This window comes from Lampetra planeri, chromosome 19 (genome assembly GCF_965212315.1).
Source record: "Lampetra planeri chromosome 19, kcLamPlan1.2.h2, whole genome shotgun sequence".
NCBI classification, from domain to species: domain Eukaryota; kingdom Metazoa; phylum Chordata; class Hyperoartia; order Petromyzontiformes; family Petromyzontidae; genus Lampetra; species Lampetra planeri.
In genome coordinates this window covers 11,672,427-11,697,604 of record NC_136125.1, presented here as the reverse complement: position 1 = coordinate 11,697,604, position 25,178 = coordinate 11,672,427, and the positions used below count along the sequence as shown (strand labels likewise).

The 25,178-nt window shown below is 46.5% G+C and overlaps 1 protein-coding gene across 2 annotated transcripts in view; it reads left to right on the top strand.

The window, feature by feature from the left end:
* LOC144724130 (mineralocorticoid receptor-like) overlaps positions 1-25,178 on the top strand; it is a 123,502-nt gene that overhangs the window by 77,587 nt on the left and 20,737 nt on the right. For both annotated transcript variants that reach the window (XM_078603028.1, XM_078603029.1), the window contains exons 4-5: positions 10,658-11,020; positions 16,812-16,956. In XM_078603028.1, the coding sequence (XP_078459154.1) occupies positions 10,658-11,020; positions 16,812-16,956 (508 nt within the window). The remainder of the gene's footprint in view (positions 1-10,657; positions 11,021-16,811; positions 16,957-25,178) is intronic.

The window sequence follows — 25,178 nt, the reverse complement described above, 5'->3', positions numbered from 1 at the left end:
ATTATTTCTCTATTAGCTCTATTCACTTATTACAGTGACTTTGGCTGTAACGGTTCCACCTGAAGACGGAAGTTTGTGTTGCCTTCGATAGGTCGTGATTTAATTTAGTTGTTTTAATTTATTGTATTTTATTTTTACCTATGTGACTTTACCGAAAAAAACACAAAGAGTATGAATCCTTGCAGTCACGAACGTTTCAAATCCAGAATGTTCTGTTTACGTGACAAACCTTACTAATTACCTGTCATGGTCTTGGCGGGTTTAACGACGCATTCATATTTATGCAATCCAACCCAAAAAAACTGTATTATGGATGATATTGGTCGCGAAAGCCGACGTGTTTAATTGAGGGGATATCTGAAGTGACAACTGCTGCTACTGGGGGCCTGCGAAATGCACCACAAGAGATCAATAAACATTGATTCTCCACTTGATACTCTACCGCAAATCATCATCATAACGATTTATTGAATTGCTAAGCTGGAGAGAAGGGGGGGGGGGCGATTCTCCGGGCCTCATTCTGTGCAGTTTGTAAAGCAGACACGCACACACATCTGCATGTGTGTGCGTGTGTTGGTGTTGTGCCTCACTCTCCTCGGGCTGTCGAGTTTGAAGTCCGAGAATGCTCTAAACATGACACATCAGCACAAGCTGTGCTTCCTCGAATCCTTGAAAAGGAAAGAGGTTGTTGCTGCGATTCTTTCTTCCTCTGCACCTCACAGATTAAGTAGTTTATGGTGAACGCACCGAGGATGTTCTCTTAACGATGAATAACTTAAGTAGCGGGAATGAGTCATCACGGAACAATTTAAGTTTTTATTCAACAACTTCGGGAGCAACAACAGCAGCGAGCCTTTCAGTAACCATGCATAACCATCTCTCTTTACTGAATCTACTGCCTAAAAGTGTGCCCTACTAAGCTCACATTATATGCAGGCGAATTAACTTCGGGGGAAATTGCACTCGGGCAAGACTTAGGGCTTTCCAGCACCCTCGCTCTGCCTCCTCCCACTGCTTACACCCACGAGGAAATTGCCAAATAAAGTTGGCATCAATAAATTGTGAAATAAATGGAAACAGTTTGCAGCACGCGCTCCTCGGGCAACGCAAGGGTTAATTCCACAGCCGCCATGTTGTGCTTCACTATTTGCATTCCTGGGTAATTTTGATCCAGACTTTATGAACGTAAAAATCAAATAAACTCTCTTCGGAGGCCCGTTCCAATTTTTTTTCCACGTCTAAACTTTCTACCGCTCTGTTTAATTTATACGCATCCTAATACCCGTGGACGGCTTGTAAAGGGCGGCACGGCACACACGCGGTTGTGGTTTTTGCCAACACGACACGCGGCCACGTTTATCTTCCCAGTGCCGATGTTGACCACACACCACAGCGCTAGGCATTCATTTCGGGCTGAGTTGACCTTGGGGAGGTACAGGGCCCGTTTTAGATGCTGCTTGTCGCTGTCGTTTTTACATGGCCGGCAATATCTCATTTGTGTAATTTATTTACACAGAAAAGCAGCGTCGAGTCTTAAAATTAGTTGTGCAGGAGCCTCCTGCATTGGGTCATTGGGCCAGTTCCTTTTAAAGATCTATTTTTTTGCATGTGGGAGGAAACTGGAGTAATAAGTCATAATTCACAGTCCCTTGTCAATCCACTGCTGGATGAAGGTCTCCACACGCTGTGTCACTTTTAGGGGCTGTTTGGCGCATGTTGGCACAATGGGTGGTGAGCAGAACCGGCTTATATATCATTCGCCGCTGATGTTAGTTGTGGCCAGGAATCAATCACAAGTTTGACGGATTCCATGCGCAGTTCGCTAACCACTGCACCTCCCCTCCACCTCTGCTTTTATTATTTGTTTGTGCTTAGTTTGTTGTCCTTCCCCCGCACCTACAATTAGCACCATTGACTTTGTACAGTGGGAAAGAAGTTCAACATACATGAGTACGTTCACACGCCAATTCTCTGGTAGCCTACTCGTTCAAGGGGTATAAAGCTCAAAGATCTGCACAGACTGGTTCACAAAGCCACTCGCTGGTGCCGCCATCTCCCAGCCACCGTGCAGACTCAACCTCTTAAGCGCGGGATCATGGGAGCACTCCACCACATCCCGATGTTTAACCTGGGTCACTGGAATTAAAATTACGTGTAATAACCAATGTGCCACCACTCCCTGTCTAATTTGTACCCAAAAGACACGCACAACACATGCGCGCCACCATATGCATATAGGGCTGTAAAAAAAAGGATTATCGTTATGATTGTTACATTAGTCACTGTGCTTCTTCAAACATCATCAAACCAGGAACACGGCTCAATCAACTCGCACTTGCGCATCTCAATTGCTCCAATATATTCCAGATTGCTTGACCAGATGGTGGGTTTTCTTGTTCCAAACTTTATGATCAGTGATTTATGAACAGTCTCGGAGGCACTGTTGTGGTTGTAAAATCTTAAAGTCCGTTCTCTGTCTCTTAAAGGAAACGCATTTCACATCTCAATCACAGGGTTTGGTAAACATCTCGCTGCCGTTAAAAAGCAAAGTTTCACAAAGCCAGCCGCGCACACGTACGTGCATTAGACATTGACGCACTCGGGTGGCCTCCTGCCCTGGTTTTTTCCAGCAATCGTCTGCTTGTTGAGGCAGATGATGTCCAGATAAATCTGTAAGCCTCCCCCTGACATTAAAAGTATCGTTTTTTGTCAGTTGTATAATTATCCACGGCTCAATGAACATTGTAGTTGCGTGTAGCTCTTCCACTCTTCTTCCCATAATGCATCCTGGTTTTTGTTGTATGTTGGAGGTGGAAACCCTGACGTGCATCCACATACTCACAGATGCATGCACATTAGAGTTGGATGATTACTACAGGGATCCGATAGGAATAATCTCAGATTCCTACGATTCCGACCTCTACAAATAAGCTTAATAATTGTATGAGCAATTATCATGTTAAGGTATTGGTTAATTTGAATGGGATTGTAAAAGGGAGGTTACCATGTAAGATTTGTTCCGTATAATAATGGCACTCGATTGTGAACCCGACTTTGATAAGCTTCTGTGATGCTGAGCTAAGCAAAGCATTTCCCGATTCCATTTGACAAAATTGGCAAAATTTGCTCTTCTGGCCAATACCGGGCAGGCAGAATCGCTGATTTAAATTCTTCGCCGATGCCTGGGTTGTAGAATTCACCCAATTCCACGCTAATTGTGGTGTGCATTTGGGCAAGAGTGGATGCTGTCATGGAGGCTGGCCCAGGCACGGCCCCTTGCCAACCCCCTATGTTTGGCCTGGACGCACGGAGCGGCCAAATGTATCGCCAAGGATGCATATAGAGACACGTAGCTACCCCCGCGTATATGCTCGGCTATAGCCAAGGATACATTCGGACAAGTAGCTGCCTCATGTATATGCTAGGTTATAGCTAAAGATACATAGAGATACGTAGTTGCCTCCATTTATACGAGGATGCATATAGACACGTAACTGACCCGTGCATATGTTACGCTATAGTCAAGGATACATACAGACATACAGGTGCCCTGTTAATGTGCAAGGCTATCGCCAAGGACAACAGCCCCGTGTATATACTAGGTATGTAAACGAAGGATACATATACACATAGTTGCCCTGTATGTATGCTAGGCTATGCACTGAGTTGCTCCATGTATATGCTAGATTTAGCTGGAATCGAGATAGAATTGGAAGATGTATGCGATACATTTCAGTGGCGATTCCACTAGGCCGGCCTGGAAAGGAATTGCAATTCTTTCCGAGTAATTGTGATATTCGCCCTAATCATATAGAGGGTCTGTTTTGCGATCTTAGAGAAGAGAAGGCCATGATTCTGGATGAAGAAACCCAGAGATTTGTGTGGTACAACAGGCCAGGTAGCTTCCACATAGGAACCAATGAAAACATAATGCTTAATGATTGTTCTTAATGATCCTGAACAAAGAATAATCCAAAGCCCTGGCCTCTTGATGGTATCATAGGCCTTGTCCAAATCAATAAAGCAAAGATGTATGTCCCGTTGATATACTAAGTACCTAAACATAAAGATCCCCTGTATATATTTTAACAGACTGTTGAGGGCAAGTGCTACTAGCGAGCACATATGAAGGCTGGCACAGCACACGAGGGGGTGGGTGGACAGCAACACCCACCAGCTGCCTTTGTCTCCCAAGTTGTGATGTTTACACATCACACCAGGTACTCATTTGAGGCTGAGTTGACTTAGGGAAGGCCCAGGACCGATTCAGATCATCTTCAACAGTGTCGGTGGCTGTGAGCAGGAATTGAACTCAGGTCACTGGGTTCGTACCGCAGTACGCTAACCACTACATCACCATACCCCTATAATTAGTGCCCAAATACATACACGCACACACGCGCACACATACATGCATAAGCGTGAACATAAATAGACAAACTGGGATCATGCACAGACATTGTTTATGGGGCCATAATCTGATAGACGCTCATGCTGATAGCCCGTCCAAAGTTACTGACCTGGATGGCCCAGAAGATAATATTCAGGCTTGAGATGCTACGTAAACATAAATAGTCAACTGTTTACACATTCTTCACCTATATTTGCCATGGTTTTACTTTCTTTAGCACAATATCATACGAGGTCAGTTCACCGCTGATGTTTATTCTGAACGTGCGATTGTCATTCATTACTGCATGTGTTCTGATTTGCATGCATGAATTATCGAAAACGTAAACACACGCATACGACGCAAGTGCGAACACGTAATTAAATGAAAGCGTTAATTTTGGTTCGCATGTAAATAAATAGGTCGCCTCTAATCACCTGGTGTAAAGGAGCAGACAGCATAACAAAGTCCCATTTTAATCAATGATCTCAATCAGAAAAGTGCATTATATCTCTGCGCCCAGCATAACGTGCACAAGTGGCGATCGACACGCATCGACAGAATTCAGTAGCGTGGCGAATGCACTAGTTTACTCTATCTAGATCGTTTTGCTCTCTTTAAGGGTCAACTGCTCATAATTTTAGCGCTGGCCGACCCGTGTGGCTTTTGAGATTCTTCGCAAGGAAACATGCTGTCCGTATGAGCATGCAGGTAAGCACGCCTTGCTTTGCATCCAGATATCGGCACACGTGAACACAAGGTCAAAGACAAAGAAGCGTGTTTGTGTGATCGTTTGAAACCGGCGACCCGACTTCGATTCCCATGCCACAGCTTACATCAGCGGCGGGTGGTATCTGAACCTGCTCTGGACCTCCTCTGGTTCCATTCGGCTTTAGATTGAGTCCCGTACGTGGTGAGGTGGGTCAACATCAGCGCTGGAGAGACCAAGGTAGCCGGATGTGGTGCTGTGCTCACGCAGCACCCTCTGATGCACAAGTGCCAGCCTTAATACGTACTCCCTTACAGTCCTGACCTTAAGCAGTCTACGTGGGCTAAACGTCGGAAATTTATTTTTGATCGACCTTAAAGGACGCTTGCGACCCTTCCCCATACTCGTACGCTTAAAAAGTTACGTCATTTAACATGGGCCATCGCACAAGCAGGCCCTGCCACCGTGAGTTGGGTTGTTTGCTCACCTTGTGTTTGGGACAGGGCAGTGATCCTCCATTTGATTTTGTGTTAAAGTGGGAAGGTCGCTTCCGAAACTTCCCTCCGAGGTTTAATTGTACAATGTTCTTTCGTACAACAAATCGTCTAATGTCCCCTTGAAGAGACACATTGCGTCTTTATTTTACTTACGTTTTCCTACATTTGCATCTTGTCAGAATAAGATTTTGTTTATATATATACACCAAATATTCACAGACACTACAAATATTTCCATACATTTAGCTCCATGGGCTCTCGTTGCTAGTGCTCTCCGCAAGTGCCAATTAATACCGCCGCTACGCACAAAGCGTTAGCGCCACTCAATACCACACGCGTCCCGCTTGCCCTAAGTCTCCTCGCTGCTGCAGTTGACCACGCTAGGCCGTTACACATTTTAGGCTGAGTCAACCTAGGTGAGGTGCCATGCCCAGAAGGCTTTTGCTGCTGACGTTGCACATTCATGGTAATAAATCACTGGTCACTCGGTCGGCTATTGCGTCACGCTCAATTGGGGACAAATTACTTGGTTTGCCGGTGATGGGGATAATACAGGGCACTTGGAGAAGTGCCCTTTCAGTTAATGTTCAAGTCTTAAATCTCGATTGAAAACTAATTTCTTTAGAACTGCTTTTTTGTGTTTAGTTTGTGGTCTTTCCTCCGCACAACGGATCAGCACGGTTGGCTACGTACGGCGCGAAAGAAGTTCAACAGACGTACGCTACATACGAGTCGAATCGAACAACGTCTGGATGAACCGAAGAATGAAATAGCCCTCGCGATGAGGTGACGTGACACCAGAGAGACGGAATTGTGCGTCGCACACCACGTGCTTCCGACGTATTCGTTTTGTTTGAATGTCAACGGCGCTCAGTTTGAGAGACCTCCACGCTGTGAATCCGTGATTAAAACAATTTTACCGCACGGAAACTTTTCCATTGCCCTGTATTGTTGTAAGTGTTTATCGCAAGACTTAAAGAATATTAAGACTTTCGTCTGAGCTATCCCTGCTTTCTGAGTGAAAGCAGTTAACCTGTTGGCCATATTTTTGGGAGCCTTATTTTTATTAAGATTCCCCCCATAAAAAGCAATCGACTTACGGATGTACCAAATTGAAGCTTTCTGTCCCTTGTGGAAGAAATAAAAAATCTGTCACTCATTCACTCGGTGACTCGCACATACTGAGCACATTCATATCATCCACTTCAACGGAGGTATCTTCCATAGTGAAATAATTTGACAGGAAAGACGGCAGTTTCTGAGCCAGGTCGATAAAACTGTTCACACGCTTGGTAGCGTGAAGACTTTATTGTACCGAGTCTCATCCCTCTAATCCTCCGTCGTGTCTGTCCCGGCGTTGGCGAGGCGCGTCGCTTTGAGGTGTGCGAGCCTCCCAATGGTACGCTCGATGCTCGCTGCTCGCCAAAGCCTTGAGTCGGATTGTTTCAGACGCTTCTTTGATGTGCTGTTGAAGATCACGCAAAGCTTTTGTTGTTCGCGGGTTGTTTTTGGCAAGCATTTTTGTCTTTCACAAAACCCCAAACATTCAATAGTTTGGTTCACACTGCTGTCCATTTATACACATTCAAAAAAATGGATACCTTAATGAACCGCCTACAATATTATGAAGGTGCTCTGTCATTGCCTGTGACTAAATCACTTGGAGTGTGGCCGATCTCTCCAGAAGCTAAGCAGGCTTTTTATAAAGCCTGGATAATGCTGGGATGAGCGACCGCCGTGCATAAAGCAGGCAAGGGTTGGCTGCCGCTGCGTCTTAGTGGCGCACGATTCTGCCTCGTCCACGCCTTCGCCAACCCGGGCCGACCGGCACGGCCCCGCGTCCGGCAGTAGATCGACAAACTGGACCGAAAGCTTCGCACACCGGCGAGATGCGGTCGGAGGAAAGTTTGACGACGTCTCCGCCAGCTGACACCCGCTCGTGTCAAGCGACGCCGACGTCATCGCCACCGTCGCTAATGCGACCGACGGGGAGGGCGGCTTCCGTTATCTCATTACCACCGTGTGGGGCATTGGACTGCGCTGCCACAAATTCCTTTTGGTGTGAAATCTTGGGAGTCTTGACTGCAAGGGAGACGTTGAGTTAATTATGCTTAGAAGTGTTGCTAACGGCCTAATTTATCGTGTTAATGATCTCTCTTTATTCTCAGAATGTGTTGCTCTTCTGGCGCTTTTACAGTTGGTTACAAATATTGCATCACAGCTTACAAAGTGTCAGGGCTACAGCTTTGGAGCTATGCCAATCGCATGCGGCATGTCTGCGAGAGCATTTGTACTTATTAACGAATTCACCACTGTCATTTAAAAAAAAAACATGTTGTGATACTGTATGGGCAGTGTGATGCATCAGCACGAATGACAATACACTTAACACATTCATTCATTCACGCCGCTCTGAAAGGAGTACAAATCCTGCAATCGTTGGCATTTAGGGCAATTGCCTTCCTTCAAAGCACGTCATCACCTTCACCGGAAAATGCAGACATAACAACACTAAACCAATAACGCCATTAGTAGGAATACTGCTACAACATCCGTGCTGTTCAACGCACAGCAAAACCCACACACAACGCCCATCCTGCACTGCCGGTGACGGCTCAAGAATATGAAAACGGCTCAAGCTGGCATTTACTTTTAATAGATCGAGCGTTAAATGCTGTCGAGCTGTCAACCTGTAAAAATCTCATCGGCGTGGTTTTCCCACACTGTGACCGAGGCTTGTGGAATAGAGTGGCACCTTTGTTGTGCTTGGATGCTAAAAGCAAAAGTGGAAAATTGCCGATAAAAAAGAGCGCAGGGAGCGTTGATGTACGACATCGTTGCAATGTCGGTGCAAGGGGTGCCACGGTGGTGAGATGTTAACTACCTTGCCCGGTATACAGGAGGGCATGGGTTCGACCCTGACGCCTGCTGTATATTTGGAGTTTGCACGTTCTCCCCTTGGTCGTGTGGATTTTTCCCCGGATCCTCCGGTTTTTCCCTCCACATTTAGAATCAACGTCACACGGTTAGAGTATTTGGCTGCTTTAGATTTCTACGTGATGACAAGCCACTTCGTTGCGCTTTCACTTGTGGCCAGGTCACTTCTGAAAAAGAGCTGTATAGCTCTGTGGGCGTTACCTGGTAAAATACATGTCGTTTTAGTTTTAAGCAAAGGTTAGAAAGCCCTGAGATTGAGCTTGCTCGCCTCAAGGAAGGAAATCATAAACTCAGTCACAGTTAAGTCCATTTTATTTTGGCTTACACACGTGGCGCCTTTCTGGCAACAAATATGTCGCTCCAAGAGCCATCATACTAATACTAAAACATAAGTATCGACATTCTATGCAATTATTTCAAAATATATATACTATGCAATTATATAAAGTTATATATACACACAGAGCATAGTTGAGAGGCATGATAAACAAAAGTTGCAAAAAAAGACAAATTTGTGGCCGTAAGCGTCTGCCCAGTGTTCACACGACTGCTGGAATTGGCCTCCTGGAGAGGGAGTTCTAGAGGACCATTTTAGACGGTATTTGGTCTACTCTTCCATGCTGGCCAAACATCTGGCAAGAGGTGGGAGAACCACCGCTTTACCACACCTCACGCGACTTGCCGATGGACGAGGGTGTGGAGTGCACCCATTGTTTGTGTTTAGTTTTGTTGTCCTTCCCCCCGCACCTCCGACTAGTACGTAGGGTGCAAAAGAAGTTCAACGTTCACGTTAAACTGCTGGGTTGGACGAAGGGAAGGGGTGGATTTAAGAAGTTGCGTTTTAACTGTCATGCTGAGAGATCAAATTGGTGAACTTTGAAAAAGCAAGTCCGATGTGCTCACCTTGACGCCACAACAGCCGACTAAATAATGTTGAGTTTATTTATCCAGTGAGTGAGGGAAAATAGGATTCTGATCAAGTTGGGCACACGTGAGGATTAATTAAATTAGAGCTGGAGCATTGTTGGCCCAGACGCTGTTGGAGAGGTCAGGTGCGAGTCTCGGGAATGTCCGACAGAAAGGTGCACCTACATGAACGAGAGAGAGAGAAAAAAAAATCTGGAAGTTAAGCTCACGTGAATTTGGGGAACACTGCTTTGGTCCCCTCCGTTCACGTCAATACGGTAACGGCTGCCACACTCTTCAGAACAAAACAGAGACTCGGTGCTGTACCGACGATGTGAAGGTGGCAATGAACAGCGACACCACGACGTGATGGCAGTTGGCACGTGCCGGGGAAACCTGAAACGCGTGTCGGCTGTGGGGGTGCGCTCGTTTGTTTGACTGGATGGATGGGGGTTTCACTCGTGCGTGGCTGTTATTGACGATTTTTTTTATTTACAGGAACAAAATAGGGGCTTCCCCACTGTCACAGATTGATGGCATATTGATAAGGAGATGAAATCGCACCCGGAGGTGGGTGGGTGGCATAGGGGTCAGAGGACTGAACCGACACCGTTTAGAGGTTGGGTTCGAAAGCAGGTCTCGGTGACTTGTGATTAAGCCGAGTTATCGAGTGTAGTGATTTGACTGCACAAACAAAAACTCGCATTTTTTTACTTCATTTGGATAAATCCCATCAGTGGGAATTACAAAACATTGGTTTGGCCGCCATGTGACAGACATTTGTTTGTAGCAGGGCATGTTGGGAAAGTGCCAACCGCAGTGAGTGGGCCTGTCTCTGACACCGAGTCCCACGACATGGCACCGACCACACAAGTGGAATACAATTATGAAAAAGACTAAAACTATTTTTTAAATGTTACCCCCCATATATATTTTTAAGGAGACAATGAAATCAGTTGACGTGCAGGTGCTGTCGGTAGATTGTTACATCGCCGGATAGGGAGAGATGGTCACAACTTGTGGATGCCTTCAACCAGCAGTGGATATACCCCGGCTGACGATGTTAATACGTTGGTTTTGTTGTGTGTCGGGATGTACCTAAAACGCAGAGCCGAATCAGGTGTGGGGTGGCATGACCCTTGCCCTACGGTGCCACCCCCAACAGCGCACCGCTCGTGACCCTTACCGTACCGTGCCCCCCCCCTTCACCCCCCGCAGCGCACCGCTCAAAGAGGATGCGGATGAAGACGAGTGGCGGGGACGACGCTGCGCGGCGCGGCGACGGCGGCGGTGGCGCCGGCTCCTCGACGCAGGCGCTGGTGCAGTGGGACCCGTCGGTGCGCGACGGGCGCCTCACGCCCTCCTCCGTCTCCAGCGGAAGCAACCTTTTCGGCAGCAACGTATCGGGGCTCTCCTACTCGCCTTCCATCCTCTCGATCCTGCAGCTCATCGAGCCCGAGGTGGTGTACGCCGGGTTCGATAACAGCCGCCCCATGACGGCCAACTACCTGCTCACCAGCCTCAACCGGCTATGCGAGAGGCAGCTGGTGCCCGTCGTCAAGTGGGCCAAGGTGCTGCCCGGTACGTGGGGGAGGAGGAGGAGGAAGGGGGGTCGGGTGCGAGGCCCGCGCTTGGCATGAGAGAGCGCGGGGAGGGGTAGAGGACATCTGCCGCACATTTGCTGCTGTGCAGTTGTTTGTGTAATTTGTCTCATTTGCACATTGCTGTTCAAGCTCCGTTGGTGTTCGGTGTTAACTCAGCGTCGCGGAAACTGCGATGTCACGTTCCCAGCTCTTGCACTTTTCCTCATCCAGGGGATAATATTGGGAGGATTAATAGTTTTACCCCGCTATGTAATCATGAGGAAAGTGTGGCGGTTTATCCTGTGCGTTTCCCACTCTCGCGTGGCATGAGGACATTTTAAAGGTGCCGTTCTCATCTGGATTTTGCAAATTTTCGTGAGATTTTACATTAAAAATTCAACCATGGCGGCCACCACACTTGCGGCTGTAAGGGGTGACGATACCTGTTTTTTTACGAATATTCTGCTGAAAATGAGCAGTCGTCAAGGTTGAGAATGATAACCCTTCGTGTTAGCAAGCATGCATAAAAAAGCTGTTTTTTTTAAATAGTAATTTTAAACTGTCGATGCAGTTGCTCACTCGGAGACGCCCGGGGGTGTTTTTGCAGCCACAAAAATTAGCCGCTCAAATATATGTGCAGTATTTAGCTTGTTCCCACCACACCATCAGGGTTTCATTGGCGAATCATCGTTTTGGAGATAGATTCAGTGTCCGCTGATCCTAATCCCCTTCCTGCATATGGAATTAAGAACCAGGTAACAGTTTTCACAATGTAATAAAGAAAACGTGTCAGCATTTCAGTCGGTCACACAGTGGGTCTTCCGAGCACAGTGGGATTTTCTTTAGCGGGGGTCACACTGTGGACCGGTTTTGACTTTGGGAGTCCCATCAACAGAGCGATGCCTGGTGAACAAAATACTGCTGCTGGGCTGCTTGAAGTTAAAGGCAAAAAGGGGCCTCATTTTTTCCCATGAAGTGATGAAAGAGAAACCGGTTTGGCTGCTTCAGCAAATCCCACTGGAAAACATTTGAACGATTGGCTGATGGACGATTTTTTTTGTTTTATTTTATTTTATTTATGTATTCATTGCCCACGTTTTCATCTTGGCAGCAGATAATACATGAGCTCCGTTACTGTCTATTATTATTTGTGACCTTTTTTACCTGTTTGTTACTTTTCTTTTTATTCACTTTATTCACTCGGCCCAGTTGCATCTCTCAACAGCGCCATGAGTGAGCGTCACGTTTTTGAGACAAAGTATCCATTCTTAACCTGTGCAGTGCAGCACGTCGCCCCGTGTGTTTGGGAAGAGCCCATGGAAGCGGATATCACCGATTGTCTCTGATCCATTCGAGGGAACTCTTGTATCTATCCACACACCACAAATGTTTGTCACGTGGCCTTCAAACTGATATGCTTTTGATCATTCTCAGAGCTGGAATTTAGCGAAATTAAGTGAATATCAAAGTTTAATTTAATACTCTCCTTTGTTCATTGATGACCGTTCTGAAATCACTAACTTACTCCATTGAGAAGCCGGTTTAATTTTGAGCATCTGCCATAATTCATGCCCAGGATCTTGGTGCTCTGCTCCTTGAACTGACCAGCCACCTCAGTGCATTGCTGTTGAAGCATGTTGTGTCATCCAATGCTCATATAGTGATTACGCTAAGGTACCTGATCTGTAATGACATTTTTTTTGTTCGTTAATTTCACCATTATTTTTATTTGGTTTATTCAGCTTTGATAACCTCAATAAATGCTAAAATGTAATATTGTTTTACTTCCATCAATTGAGAGACCCGCTTGCTAATCTGCCAAAGTCATAGAATTTTAATTATGCTGCTCCGATAATTACTTCACCAAATGTAAGGCTGTCATTTGCGTTGGCAATTTGCGGTACTGCCGCCACATCGGCAAGCCGGCACTTATCACCAAAGAGCCGTGTCAGCACGCCCCGTGCTTTGTGTCCAAAAGAAAAGATTTGCATAAAATGAGCACGGAAGACTAATGAATAAAATAATCTGCAGCGTACATCCCCCCCGCCCCCCCCGTGGATGGGGTGTCTTCCTGAATCTCACACCGATTATTTCAGTAAACGCTCGAAAAATGTACAGTGCCACTTTCAGGTTGCGTTCACCGAATTGCGCTTAGCCCAGATTTTCGCTTTGAATGGCACGGCGAGAAGTCAGTCGCTTGCCGGTGCGGCTGATCGTGGTTTTTGCTGCTCCGTGGGCCACCTATTTTTTTTATTTTATTTTACCAGGTAAGGCCCACTGAGCTATGTAGCTCCTCTTTCAGAAGTTACCTGGCCACAAATGATAGCTCAACGAAGTGGCTAATCAAGTGGAAAGTTACAGCAGCCATACTCTGAACGCATGTTTCTAAATGTGGAGGGAAAAACCGGAGAAAAATCCAAGTGACCACGGGGAGAACATGCAAACTCCAAATATACAGTCATCAGGGTCGGGATAAAACCCACAATGTCCTGCATACCAGGCGAGGTAGTTAACATCTCGCCACCGTGGCGCCCCTCATGTGCACGGCTGTGCTTCGCAACAGACTGGCCGAGTCAAGAGGCAGGACAGCCGTATTGACGCATCATACATTGTGACCCCCTACGTCACACACGGAATGCTGCTGCAGAGATATAATAATGAGCTCACTGGACTGGGTGATAACCAGAAATGTCCACCCAACAGTCTCAATGTGTGGATACTTAGATCGTTTCCAAGACATCTGACCAAGTGTAGAAGAGTGGACGCCGCCGCCCCTCCTGTGAGGGGCTCGCTAGAGCTCCCCCTAGTGCAGACTCTTGCCGCGAGCAGTGGCATCGGCAAGACATTTCAGAGCAGCGCATTTTAAGAAAGTCACATGAAGCGTTGTTTGATGGGGCCCGCTCGTCCACTCCATCTTTATCGTAAATGCATCGGTATCGATCGTGATTTACCATCAGAAAGCGGAGCAATTGAATGTTCTTAACAATGGTGATGACTCTGGTTACCCCTGTAAACACTGACGACAGCCAACACGATGTTGAGGCTCGATGGTGAAGCGCTTCCTGATAAGATAGGACCTGTGTAGAAGCTGCGCTACGCAGTCTGTGCTGCTTGCTGCCGAAGCATCGAAACAAGAATTAGATATTTCACCCACATTTCTATTCAGCTCATCCATAATCGATTGGAGAATGACATGAATGATGCACCATGGAGGATCAGGAAGCGACTGAGATCAAATTCCTCGCCGCCTGTGTAACTCGGCAGTGAGATGCCCAGAATATGAAACTGGGACATTCTGGGATGGCCTCTGAGTAGAGGGACGGGCATCGCTTAGACATCTAAATGCTGGCCCATCCCAGCGGCCTGAGCGAGGGCCCATGTGGGGGAGGATTGTTCTCTCTCTCTGGGGCCAAAGTTATCCTCCTTCGAGCAAAGTTTGTGGTCCGTAGCACGAAGGCTGCACTCGTTAACCGCGTGCGCCTTAACGGAGCGACAGGGCGTGAAGAGCCACAGCACACAATAACAAACAGTAGCAGGTTGACCAAATTAAACACACACAACTGTGGGTGTTTGATTAAATGCGTGCCCTATGGGATTGATTGGCATTTCTGAGAGCCGTTAAAAATTAACAAATTGCAGGTTTAGATTTTTTTTATTTGTTGCTGAATTCATATTTTTCAGAATTAACTGAAATGTTTCTATTGTAAAATGGGATGAAATAACAAATATAATCATCATTATAATAATTTATAGCGCTTTGTCAATTCAGTGCTGGATAAATGCGTCACCATGCCTTTCGGTCCTGAATCCCATTTGACCATATTTATAATATTGACATTTATACAATTTTTATATTTCACCATGCTGGGTCAGTGTGGCTTGGAGAGGAATGAGTGAGGGGCTCGGCATCAGTTCAGATATTGGTCTACGCCGATATTGTCTACGGCGGGGATTCACACTCAGACGGTCAGGTCCATAGCTCAGTGTGCTAACCACTGCGCCACCGTTCCACCCCGTAAATTAAGATCAACGATCCTCCCGTTTAAGCCTGGATGTTATTGTAGGCTACCTGTGATGCATGCAGCTTACAAGCTGGGCACAGGGCACTAAGTTACGGAAATCCATTTAACAAACAATCATCCGTCTGCACACGGATTACGGAGAGGTACTCTTTGACCTAAAGTCCTTTAACAATAAAATAACCAAGTACATGCTGTATGAGCAATTACTCCATTGAACCATAAGGAACTGCAGTATGAAGTAGGTGATGAACATTGGCTTAGAAGAGGGAAAAAAAGTAACTGGAATGCCAACATAACTAAGTAAATGAGCCATTCACATATTTTTCATATTGGCCAGGCCAGCTGTCATCATGAATAATTGACATCTGGCTCACGCCGCCTTTACTTCTGACACCTGTCGCACACACTCGATGGAAAACTCGAATGGTTTGTCCTGGAAAATTGGGTGGAGAGATCAGGTTGACCCAGATGACTTCACAAACTAACGGGACCCGTGGTCACTCCGGCATTCAGCGATGGGTTTTCACGAATGTACATTCCGTTGATGCCACTCTCCGTGAATATGTCAGTGACATCAATTCATCGTGCAGTTTGTTATTCACGGTCGCTTGAGAGTACACGGAAGCAAGACGTCTCTCGCTGCTGGCCTCGAGAAAATTTGCAATAAAAAAAGTTGTAAACAAAATAACAGAATATCTGTGCTTATGTCAGCACCACATCTCAAATAAGGAAAGCAAAAACAGGCATGTGAACACACAGTTTTGTTTCATGCATGTATTAAAAGGTAGCATTAATCATAGGATTTAAAATCTTGACAGGGCAGGATGTTGGGAATCGGTGTCAGATCTCGAAGAAAGATGCAACCGAACAATCAAACAGTTGGCTATTTGGTTCTGATGAGTCCCAATAACGATGAAACTAGTAAAGAGTTGCCTTTTATCTTCTGCTGCCAAAATGAAAGTGCTGCATTCCCGGCTCTCTTGAGCCTGGCGGTCATCGCATGGCTGTGTGCAGAATATGTTCAGGGGAGTCACTATCAATTGGTCATTCTTTCATCAAGGCCTGCTGGGATTCCCGTCATGTTTTGCTGTTGAATACAGCACCTTTACTTCCATCTCTTATTTTGTAGACAAGTACCTGAGGTACGTGTCCCGTGGCTATCCCATACGAGTTTGAATGTCCTTTAATAAGAAAAGTAATGTTTTTTTGTCTTTTTCCCACCAATTGTATTCCAATTGTGATCTTGGCATCATGAGATAAAATATTAATATAAATAAATATGGAATTCTCACAGAGCAGCACATTATACCCATTGTATTGATTGTAAGATTTGTATAATGCCATGAAGGTCAAACAAAGACAAACATACAAAGGTCTCCCGTATACCCTACATATGGCGTGCTATTAACAAGCACCAATTAAATCTTGCGGCAGGGTAGCAAGCGGGTGATTTGGCCAGCACCATGCCCGGCAGCCTCTGCCCCCCACAGTGCTGATGTGTACACACAGCACCAGTAGCTTATTTAAGGCTGAGTCAGCCTAGAAGGAGGCCCAGGAGTGGTTCAAATATTCATCACCGATGTTGATCAACCCACACGTCCACAAACACAATGCCCCCCCCCCTCCCCGCCACCATGCAAACATGGATATCACACAAACAACACAACCATCATGAGTGCGGAGAGGTTTCTATTTAGGAGGTGTGTCATGAAACAAGAGTGTGTGTTGATACGTGTGCAATGTTGTGCTGTTGGTCTCCTCCCGCAGGGTTTAAGGAGCTGCACATTGACGACCAGATGACGCTGATTCAGTACTCGTGGATGGGCCTTATGGCCTTTGCCATGGGCTGGAGGTCCTACAAGCTCGCCAACGGGCAGATGCTCTACTTCGCTCCCGACCTCATCTTCAACGAGTAAGTGTTGCCACACTCCAACGGCAGTTGGCCGTTGCCACCTAGTAAGCCTGTATTAGTCAGCTAGTGCTGGCTCACTGGTGCTGCCTAGTAGGCCTGAAATGATTCGCCCCCTTGAAGATTTGGGGGTCCCACATTTTTTGTTAAGATTATTTTATTTTGGTGCATTACAGCACAGGGGTACCCCCGTGAGGTACTTTGTCCAATGCCTACACATTGAACATTAATTGTACATTAATTGAAAATCATGGTTTCCCACATGCACGATCTAACACCTCTTTTTGTAAGTGTATGTGTCACTACATCTCCGACAGCTGATGCAGACTCCTATGGATGCATATTTCTTTCTATAGTTATCTTAAAACAGCTATCGCAGGGCAGATGACTTTAGGTGAGAATTTACTACTTTAATGAGCCAAGAATGTCTGTGTGTCCTGCACGTGACGTCACTCCACGTCGGCCAGCCCCCCTCATTAATAATCATGAACAGGTGACGTCCTCCACATGGACCCCCCCCCTTCATTAATAATCATGAGCAGGTGACGTCACTCCACATCGAACAGCCCCCCACATTAATAATCATGAAGAGGTGATGTCGTCCAAATGGACACCCCCGCTTGCATTAATATTAATTAGCGGGTGACGTCACTCCACATGGGGGGGGGGGCGAGGCGCCTCCTCCCCCCCCCTCGGCGTCAACTTACAACCCTCGCTGCAAAGGCAGAACCCTCACGTCACGTGATCTCTGTAACGCTGTTGAGACATCAAAGTAAAAAGCACGTCATAGTGAACACGGGATTAAAACCTTTAAATTAAATAAGTCTGTATCATCACGGCTTTACAAATTGCACACTAATTGATGCGATGAATATCTCACGTCGCGTTCTGCTTTTCGCTTGCAAGTTTCAGATTTACTGAAATACAGCCGTCCTTGGACGGGCAAAAGGCGAGTTTGTGTAATATGTGATTGCAACAGTTAATAATCGATTGGTTTTGGCAGTTAATTGATGGTTGAGTAAAGGGAGTAAGCTTTTATAATGGGGGAAAAAAACATCTCAGGACTTGATTTTCATGTTTATAGTTTTCCTAAGGTCATGCTTTTTATATTTAACGCTAGCACCTTTTCCCAAGACTCACATTTTTTCATTATTTTACTTGGCACTATTTTTATCGTACAGTATATTTTTATTGCTGGTTTGCTGCCATTTTTAGTCATTCTATTTAAAAAAAATTCTAAAACGTCCAATTTTCGGGTCTCGATCACAAACAGATATTTTGTCGGACCTGCGTTCAGCTATGTGAAAATAAACAATTAATGTGTTTATTCACTCGTTGAGATTAACGGCTTGAGTTATGAAATTAATAATGGGACCACAGGAGAGAAAAGTAATTGGATGAATTCATGGGTAAATGGCTCTGTTAACGACTCGCTCAGAGAAAAGGTCTCAGACGGACTGATTTAGCAACACAGATGATAATACCAGCTGGAATTGGATGACACTTATGCGTATGCCAGCCATGCGTTTATAGTATGGACACAATCATTGCTAAACACTCGAACGTCTTGACAGTCACTGGGCGCCCTTTCCCGTGAACAGGTTTGTACCGCCACAGTTGTTGCTCGTTGGATGCGAGTGACGTTCACAGGAGACATCAGCGAGTGCCACTTCGAGCATCGCAGATGGACACGCTCACCTCACCCCCAATCCCCCCAGTATTCAAATCGGTCGTCAAAAAAATGAACAAAAAATTGTGAGTCAACCGACTGTCTTTCGCACTTTAAAAGCGTAAAACAGCCAATGTGGAGGGTTGATGAAGGGAAGATTTGTCATTGGCGCTTCACTGACACGCAGCCCCCACATCAGGTGGTTCAATCTCCTCCCTTATATGAAAAGAAAAACGTTCACAAGTATTTGACGAAACAGGCAGTACAAGACGTCCTGATCATTTACAGCGAAAAAGAGTGATTCATTATATTCGTGAAAGGGATTAAATGTTAACCGTACACGGTTATAACATCAGCTGCTGCTCCGTTGCCTTAGGTCAGATCAACGGGACATCAGCCGCCGACTTGATTGGCACCGAGTCGCGCACCTCGGCCGAACCATCGCGCCACATTCGCCCCAAGACATCTAAGACCACCTTTTGAAGTCGTTTGGCACCGACAAATAAACTTTGACGTGACGCTGCCCGGAGATTACCGCGAAAAAAAAAAACACGCGTGCACACTGTGGGTTTGCGCAGGGCAGTTGAAATTGTTGGGCAGATGTGGACTTTTATTATCGCTGACTGTGACGCAACTCTGAAACCGCGGGCGCGGGGCCCAACTCTTTTATTTTTTTCCAAGTTTTATGATTATTCACGATTGTGTTTACTCGTGCAACAGCATCATTGTTTCCACTGGTGGCTTCGTCGGTTTTCTGGCCATCCCTTTTACAACTGTTTGCGTCGTAATATTAACAACAACAATAGTGTCATTGCGTAGCGTCGAGCGGCGGTTTTGTTTAAATATATATATATAACGTAACATAGTCATGTAGCGAGCGTGCCTATTAAATTGTTAATGTGCAGGTCTTGGCAGAAATATCACTGCTTCCTGAAGCAGCAGTATTAAAATTGTACTTGTGTATGCGTGTATATATGTGTGGGGCGCTATGTGAACATCTCAAAAATTAACTAAAGTCTGTAATTATTTGGGGAGAAATGACATTTAGCTCCTGGTAATTTTCCATTTGTTTCTCTGCCTTTGCTGGTTGCCAAGCAGCATGTGAATTAAAATGATGAACATTGTTTTTTCATTTAGGTCACCGTGACACACATGCGCACGAAACCTAATCTCCTCCATAATCTCATTTAGCGGCCTTTTTAGGAACGTGGCTTAGAAGTCCACAACTTAAACAATTTACACAGCACGACTGAGCAAGGCTATCCATCCATCCATCTCTTGACATCCCCATAACTCAAGAGTTCATGCCCGTGACAGCTGTCATCTTCAGCGTTGCTGGTGGAAAGTTTCATCCCGAAATCTGACATTGTCCCACCGACCGATTCACTTCCTCGTCCCCTCTTCTCTTCCATAGGCAGCTTGCACAATCATCATAACCCCCCCCCAAAAAAAGAAACCTGTTATGGAGAATCATCTTCGTCATACTTAGAGCTGTTGCCCTCTTAGGATGCGTCCTGCATACACCACCTCATCACACAACACATTAACTGTTGCTTGGTATCATTCTCTCTCAGCATGTCCTTCATTATTCTTCTGATCACACCAGCTTACTATATGGGGGGGGGGGGGGGGGCTAGGAAGATTGGGATCAGTTGCAAAACAAAAGTAAAAAAGCAAACACAATGACTCGTGGAGTCGTTTATCTCCCTCGCTCTTTCCTGGTCACTGCCACTGTCCTCTATTCAACCAGCCCAATGAGGTCTGATTGTTTCTCTTGCAACGTACATCTGGGTCACCAAGGAGCTGCCAAGCTCTGTTGGAAGTTTGTCGAGGAGCCTGGTGGACGGTCAACCATTGGCGTGTGGGCTACAACGCGGCACACAAGGGACGGCTCTTGCCAGTCGATGTAACGGGGACTTTTAAACACGCCCGCGATGGTAAACAGCTCTCACGTTCGTAATTTCGAACAAATGACCGTCGAACTGCAGCTTACTCCGGGAACACCCCTGTTGTCTCCCACGTGAAGCCAAGCACTCATTAGTGGAATTGGCCAAGCATCCATGAATGCAAGAAACAGCCCCCCCCCCCTCCCGGCCCCAGCCCTGAAATAAACGTCCTGAGACTTAGTGAGGCTCTCCTGGGCAAATTAAGGAATTACGGAATCCATTCAATGATGCTTTGTTGGCAAGTATATTGAATATCAAGGTCATTTATCCCGCTGTGAATATTTAAAAGCTGGGGAGACAAGTCCCAAGCAGCGGTGAGTTCTACTCACACGTTAACCCCATCACGGCAGTGTACTGGTTGTGTGACCTTACTGCTGATGCGTGCACATCGTACCGCGCCGTATCCGAATCTCTCTCTCACCTACTCACAATGCTTGCGCCAGTTTCTAGGAATTAGGAACAACCAAGAGTTGGCGGAAAAAAATATGAGCCGTATGTGTGTGTGCATGTAATTTTGAGGACGTACTTATCCCGCTTTTAGTGTTTATATAGACCCGCAAATTAACGGATTTGCGAGAAGAAAAAAAAGATAATTGGGTTTTTGGCAGCTGCCGCATGCGCCGCGTATTAGCACGGTTGGCTACGTATGGTGCGAAAGAAGTCCCAACATACGTATGTACATTTCAAGCTTTTGCCACTGCTCTTCACTAAGGCGGATCCACGCACGCAATATCGCTGCAATCCATAACGCATCTGCCATCGTCTTGGATTTGTTGAAGGACCTTAACATGCAACTATGACATCATCTATGCGAACTGTTGCGTACATGCCGTACAAGATAAGAAGACTCATGGCGGAGGCACCAGTGCTCGTGGAGTTTCGCCTTTTACTGTGCACGCCTCACGCTCGGACGATTCGGTCGGACCTTCTTCCATCACGTCCCACTGCGGTAACCCTAAACCCAAGAGGCATGACTGCACAATGCAGCCGTCGTGTCATGCACTCGGGTACGTCTGGCCGGCGGCAAGGGTCTTAAACCGCGAGGCTGTGCAGACCATGCGGTTTAACCCGTGTGGATCGAGTGGCACGTATGAAATGGCTGCGGTCGGACCCAGGTTTATAATGGCCATGTGAGCCACCCAGCGTGAACGGCCAGCAGTGATTAAACACGTGGGTCGCGCGGAAAGGTCACGGCGCTTTCCCGTGTTCGTGGTGCCTCGGCTGGACAAAACGCGATGCTCGTGGGTTTCGCTTGTAATTTTGCGGAGGCATCTCGGCGATTTCGGCGATGGGGTTGCTTCCGGAAGCAACCGTCGACCGCGTGACACCATTTCGCTGGGGCGGCACACCCGCTCCGCTCCTCCTCGGTTGCGCTGCCACGCGGTTTAAACGGAAGCGATCTGTGCCCTTAATTCCGGACGCACCGACGGGCGTGCCGCGTGCTCATCCCGTGTTCCTCGTGCGAGCTCTTGCAAAGGATTGCCCTCAATCGGGGGAGCGCGCATTATGCGTTTTGTTTCTTAATTGCGCGTCGCCGCCGTGCCGCAAATATTGAAATAATGACAGCACGCCGTGCCCGGCATGCCACCACCGAGGCCTCCCGGCCCCCCCGGGGGGCGGGGAGGCTGCCACGTGGCGCGGACCCCGGGTTACGGTTCCTTGGCGTCGGGCGAGAGCCGTTATAAATTGCAACATTTTCAAACGGGGTGCGAGTATCCGGGTCGAGGTGACTTTTGGACGTTGGCTCACAGCACGCTCTCTCGCTCTCTCCCTCTCTCTCGCTCTCACTCGCTCGCCGGGGTCTGGCCACGCGGATCCTGGCGCGGAATCCCACCGGGACAATCTTTGGCAAAAAAAACCTGGAGGGGGGGGGGGCAGTCGTTCGGAAGCTAATAACAAAGCGAGTAGATAAATTAGTAATTGAATAGTCAAATGAATGCTGCCCGTGGCTGTGGCGCGCACCACGTGAGCTTCCACAAGAGCTGCGGTAGAGATTTGGTTAAAAAAAAAGGTTTACCGTGGGAGGCCCGCAAAGTGAGGGGGCTCTTCTTCCTTTCACATCTGGGGGAAGGAACAGCGAATGGCATTTCCTTTATATTATTATTATATCTCACAAAATTTTTGTCATCAGCACCTCGTCATGAGATGCAGAATCCATTCTGAAGTTTTGCGGAGCAGTGTTCCGAGAGTGGCTATGGGAAGAGGTTTTTAAATCCTTTATATTAAGTTCACTTGCTTGCCTGCTTGCGCGCTTACGACCGTGCAAATCTTTCGGTCGTTTTTTAACCCACTTCCCGTGATCCAATCGAGCTGACATTTTGCACACAGACTCGTTGTGCGTGACAATTTATTTTCCACTTTTTAGGAAAAAAAAATTTCATATTTTATTTAAAATACCAATGTGATAAAAATGAAACTCTTACTCAAGAAAAACAGAAATGAATAATAAAATAATACCGATGGCACGCATATAAAGGATTTATAGTGAAAAACTTAGTTTTTACGGGTTAATTTTTTTTCACATTAATCCTCCTGAAAACATTTCAAGTGACATGTTTTTTTTTCATATCTTTAACACAGTCGGTGGCAAATGTTCCCCACACGCCCTGCTATGAGATCATTTGTTGCATGACGTTCAAAAAAATATATTTTTTATTCTCAAAGCTAGAATTTAGCCAAATTATACCAAATATAATGTTTTGGTTTTTGTGTGTGCAATCATTGGCGACTGGTCTGAGAGAGTGGACTCGCTCTACTCGAGAACCCAGTTTAATCGCGGGTGGTTGAAACTCTAATGTCAACCCAGAGTCACAGTGGTACGAGCTTTAGGGCTCTACTTCCTGAGACACGCAGCCACTTTGTAATTTCCTTCATACAGGCATAACACAGCACTTGGGTTCAGTGTTTATTCTTGTACTTTAACTAAACATTGTTTTAATAGACTCCGACACGGAGAGATGAATATCGACGTTGCAGGTCATGGGGATTATTTGACCATACTTCACCAGGCTGGTCCAGTGTGTGTTAAAATCAGAGAGCATAGACGTGGAAGCATAGAGGTACAAGGCAACCATGGATTTTCGCTGCACTGCCCTCTGCTGCCCACCGCATGGGATGCCCCTTAGCATCCGAGATCTGACGATATTCAGCGCATCCTGGCGATTTTTTTCTCTCTCTCCCTTCGGCGAAGCTCACCACCGAGACACTTAAAACCGTGCATTGAACGGCGCCGTACGCGCGGCAGTTTAACGCCACGCGTATCGCGCGTGACCCCTAGCCGCATCAAGCAACCCCTTCCGTAAATAACCGTTTTGCGCGAGCCTCCTTTTGTAACGTTCGTCACCCCTGCTGCCCAATGCCAGGTGAGGTGAGGTTCTGTCGAGAAACCGGGAGGACCCCTGCGCCCACAGCGGTTGACACCGCTGTGTGTGTGTGCACACATCCATCCTGCGAGGGCGCAGCCTGGGACTCCCGCTAGAACGAGTGGCATGATCTATTACAGGCCCCTAAAACGCAGCCAGGCGTTCACGGTGGTCTGTAAAAGTAATGGAAGAGTTGCCCCTACAGCCGTGTATTCAATTACCTGCATTTGCTGGCGAGGGGAATTTCAGAGAGCCCCAGTGTGTGTCAGTGGATCGTAGAGTGCCCTCTAGGTGAGTGACCCATTTCCAAGAATAAAAATAGAATCTTTGATCAAGAGATAAGTAACCCAAGACACGTTTTGCAAAAAAATGAACGTTTTAAGTAAGCTCTCGCTTGTTTTACAATTGTTTCATGCCGTCATTCATGTGGTTTTTCCCGTATCCATTTCCCTTAACCGCTGTCGCATGCGGTACGATTAATATCGTGGGCGTTGTTTGGATTGCGTGTTTATAGTTGGTATTGCACAATAGCCATGTGGTTGTTTGTGTAAGGACGAGCACACACTTACTGCAGTGGAGGATGCTGCTTTTCTCGAGATATCGCATTGCTAAAATATGCCTGTTACCTACCGTATATTTACGTGTTTCTGTAACCACCTTCATCAGCTTAGCCTGGCAACAATTGCACTGAGATTTCCCAGAATTAATGGGCAATCCTGCCAATAGGGCATTGTGGGAATTTTCCCCCAATCAATAGGCCTTAGCCCTGTCACCTAAATTCTTTGCCATCCAACAGGGAATTTCCTGGCTGGTTGTATTTGTCGCGATTATGGACACGTCAAGCACAAGCACTAATTTATCCTTCAATTTGTGAAGTGAAGTGACTCTGCTGAAACCACCAAATCTTGCTGCTGGTTTGAGAAGCCCTTGCAGCTTCCACAGTACGAGCCTCACGATTTCTCATCTCATCCAGATTGAGTTTGCGTGTCTCAGAGGTGCTGACTGGGCACACGTTTATGCTAGCCATTAGCCCCATAAACCTCCTGCTGCTGCCAAATGGAAACTATTTCCAATCTGCCCAACTCATGCTTTTGCGATTTAGTTTTTGTTCGTATTTTACTTCATTCCAATTGCGTGTACTCATCATGTGTGCGTGGTTGCCTTGTGTCACGTCATCTTGAAATGCGCCTGTATTTGGACACTTTGCAAATTCAGATTTGTATTTTATTATGCAAAGCTGCACTCTCT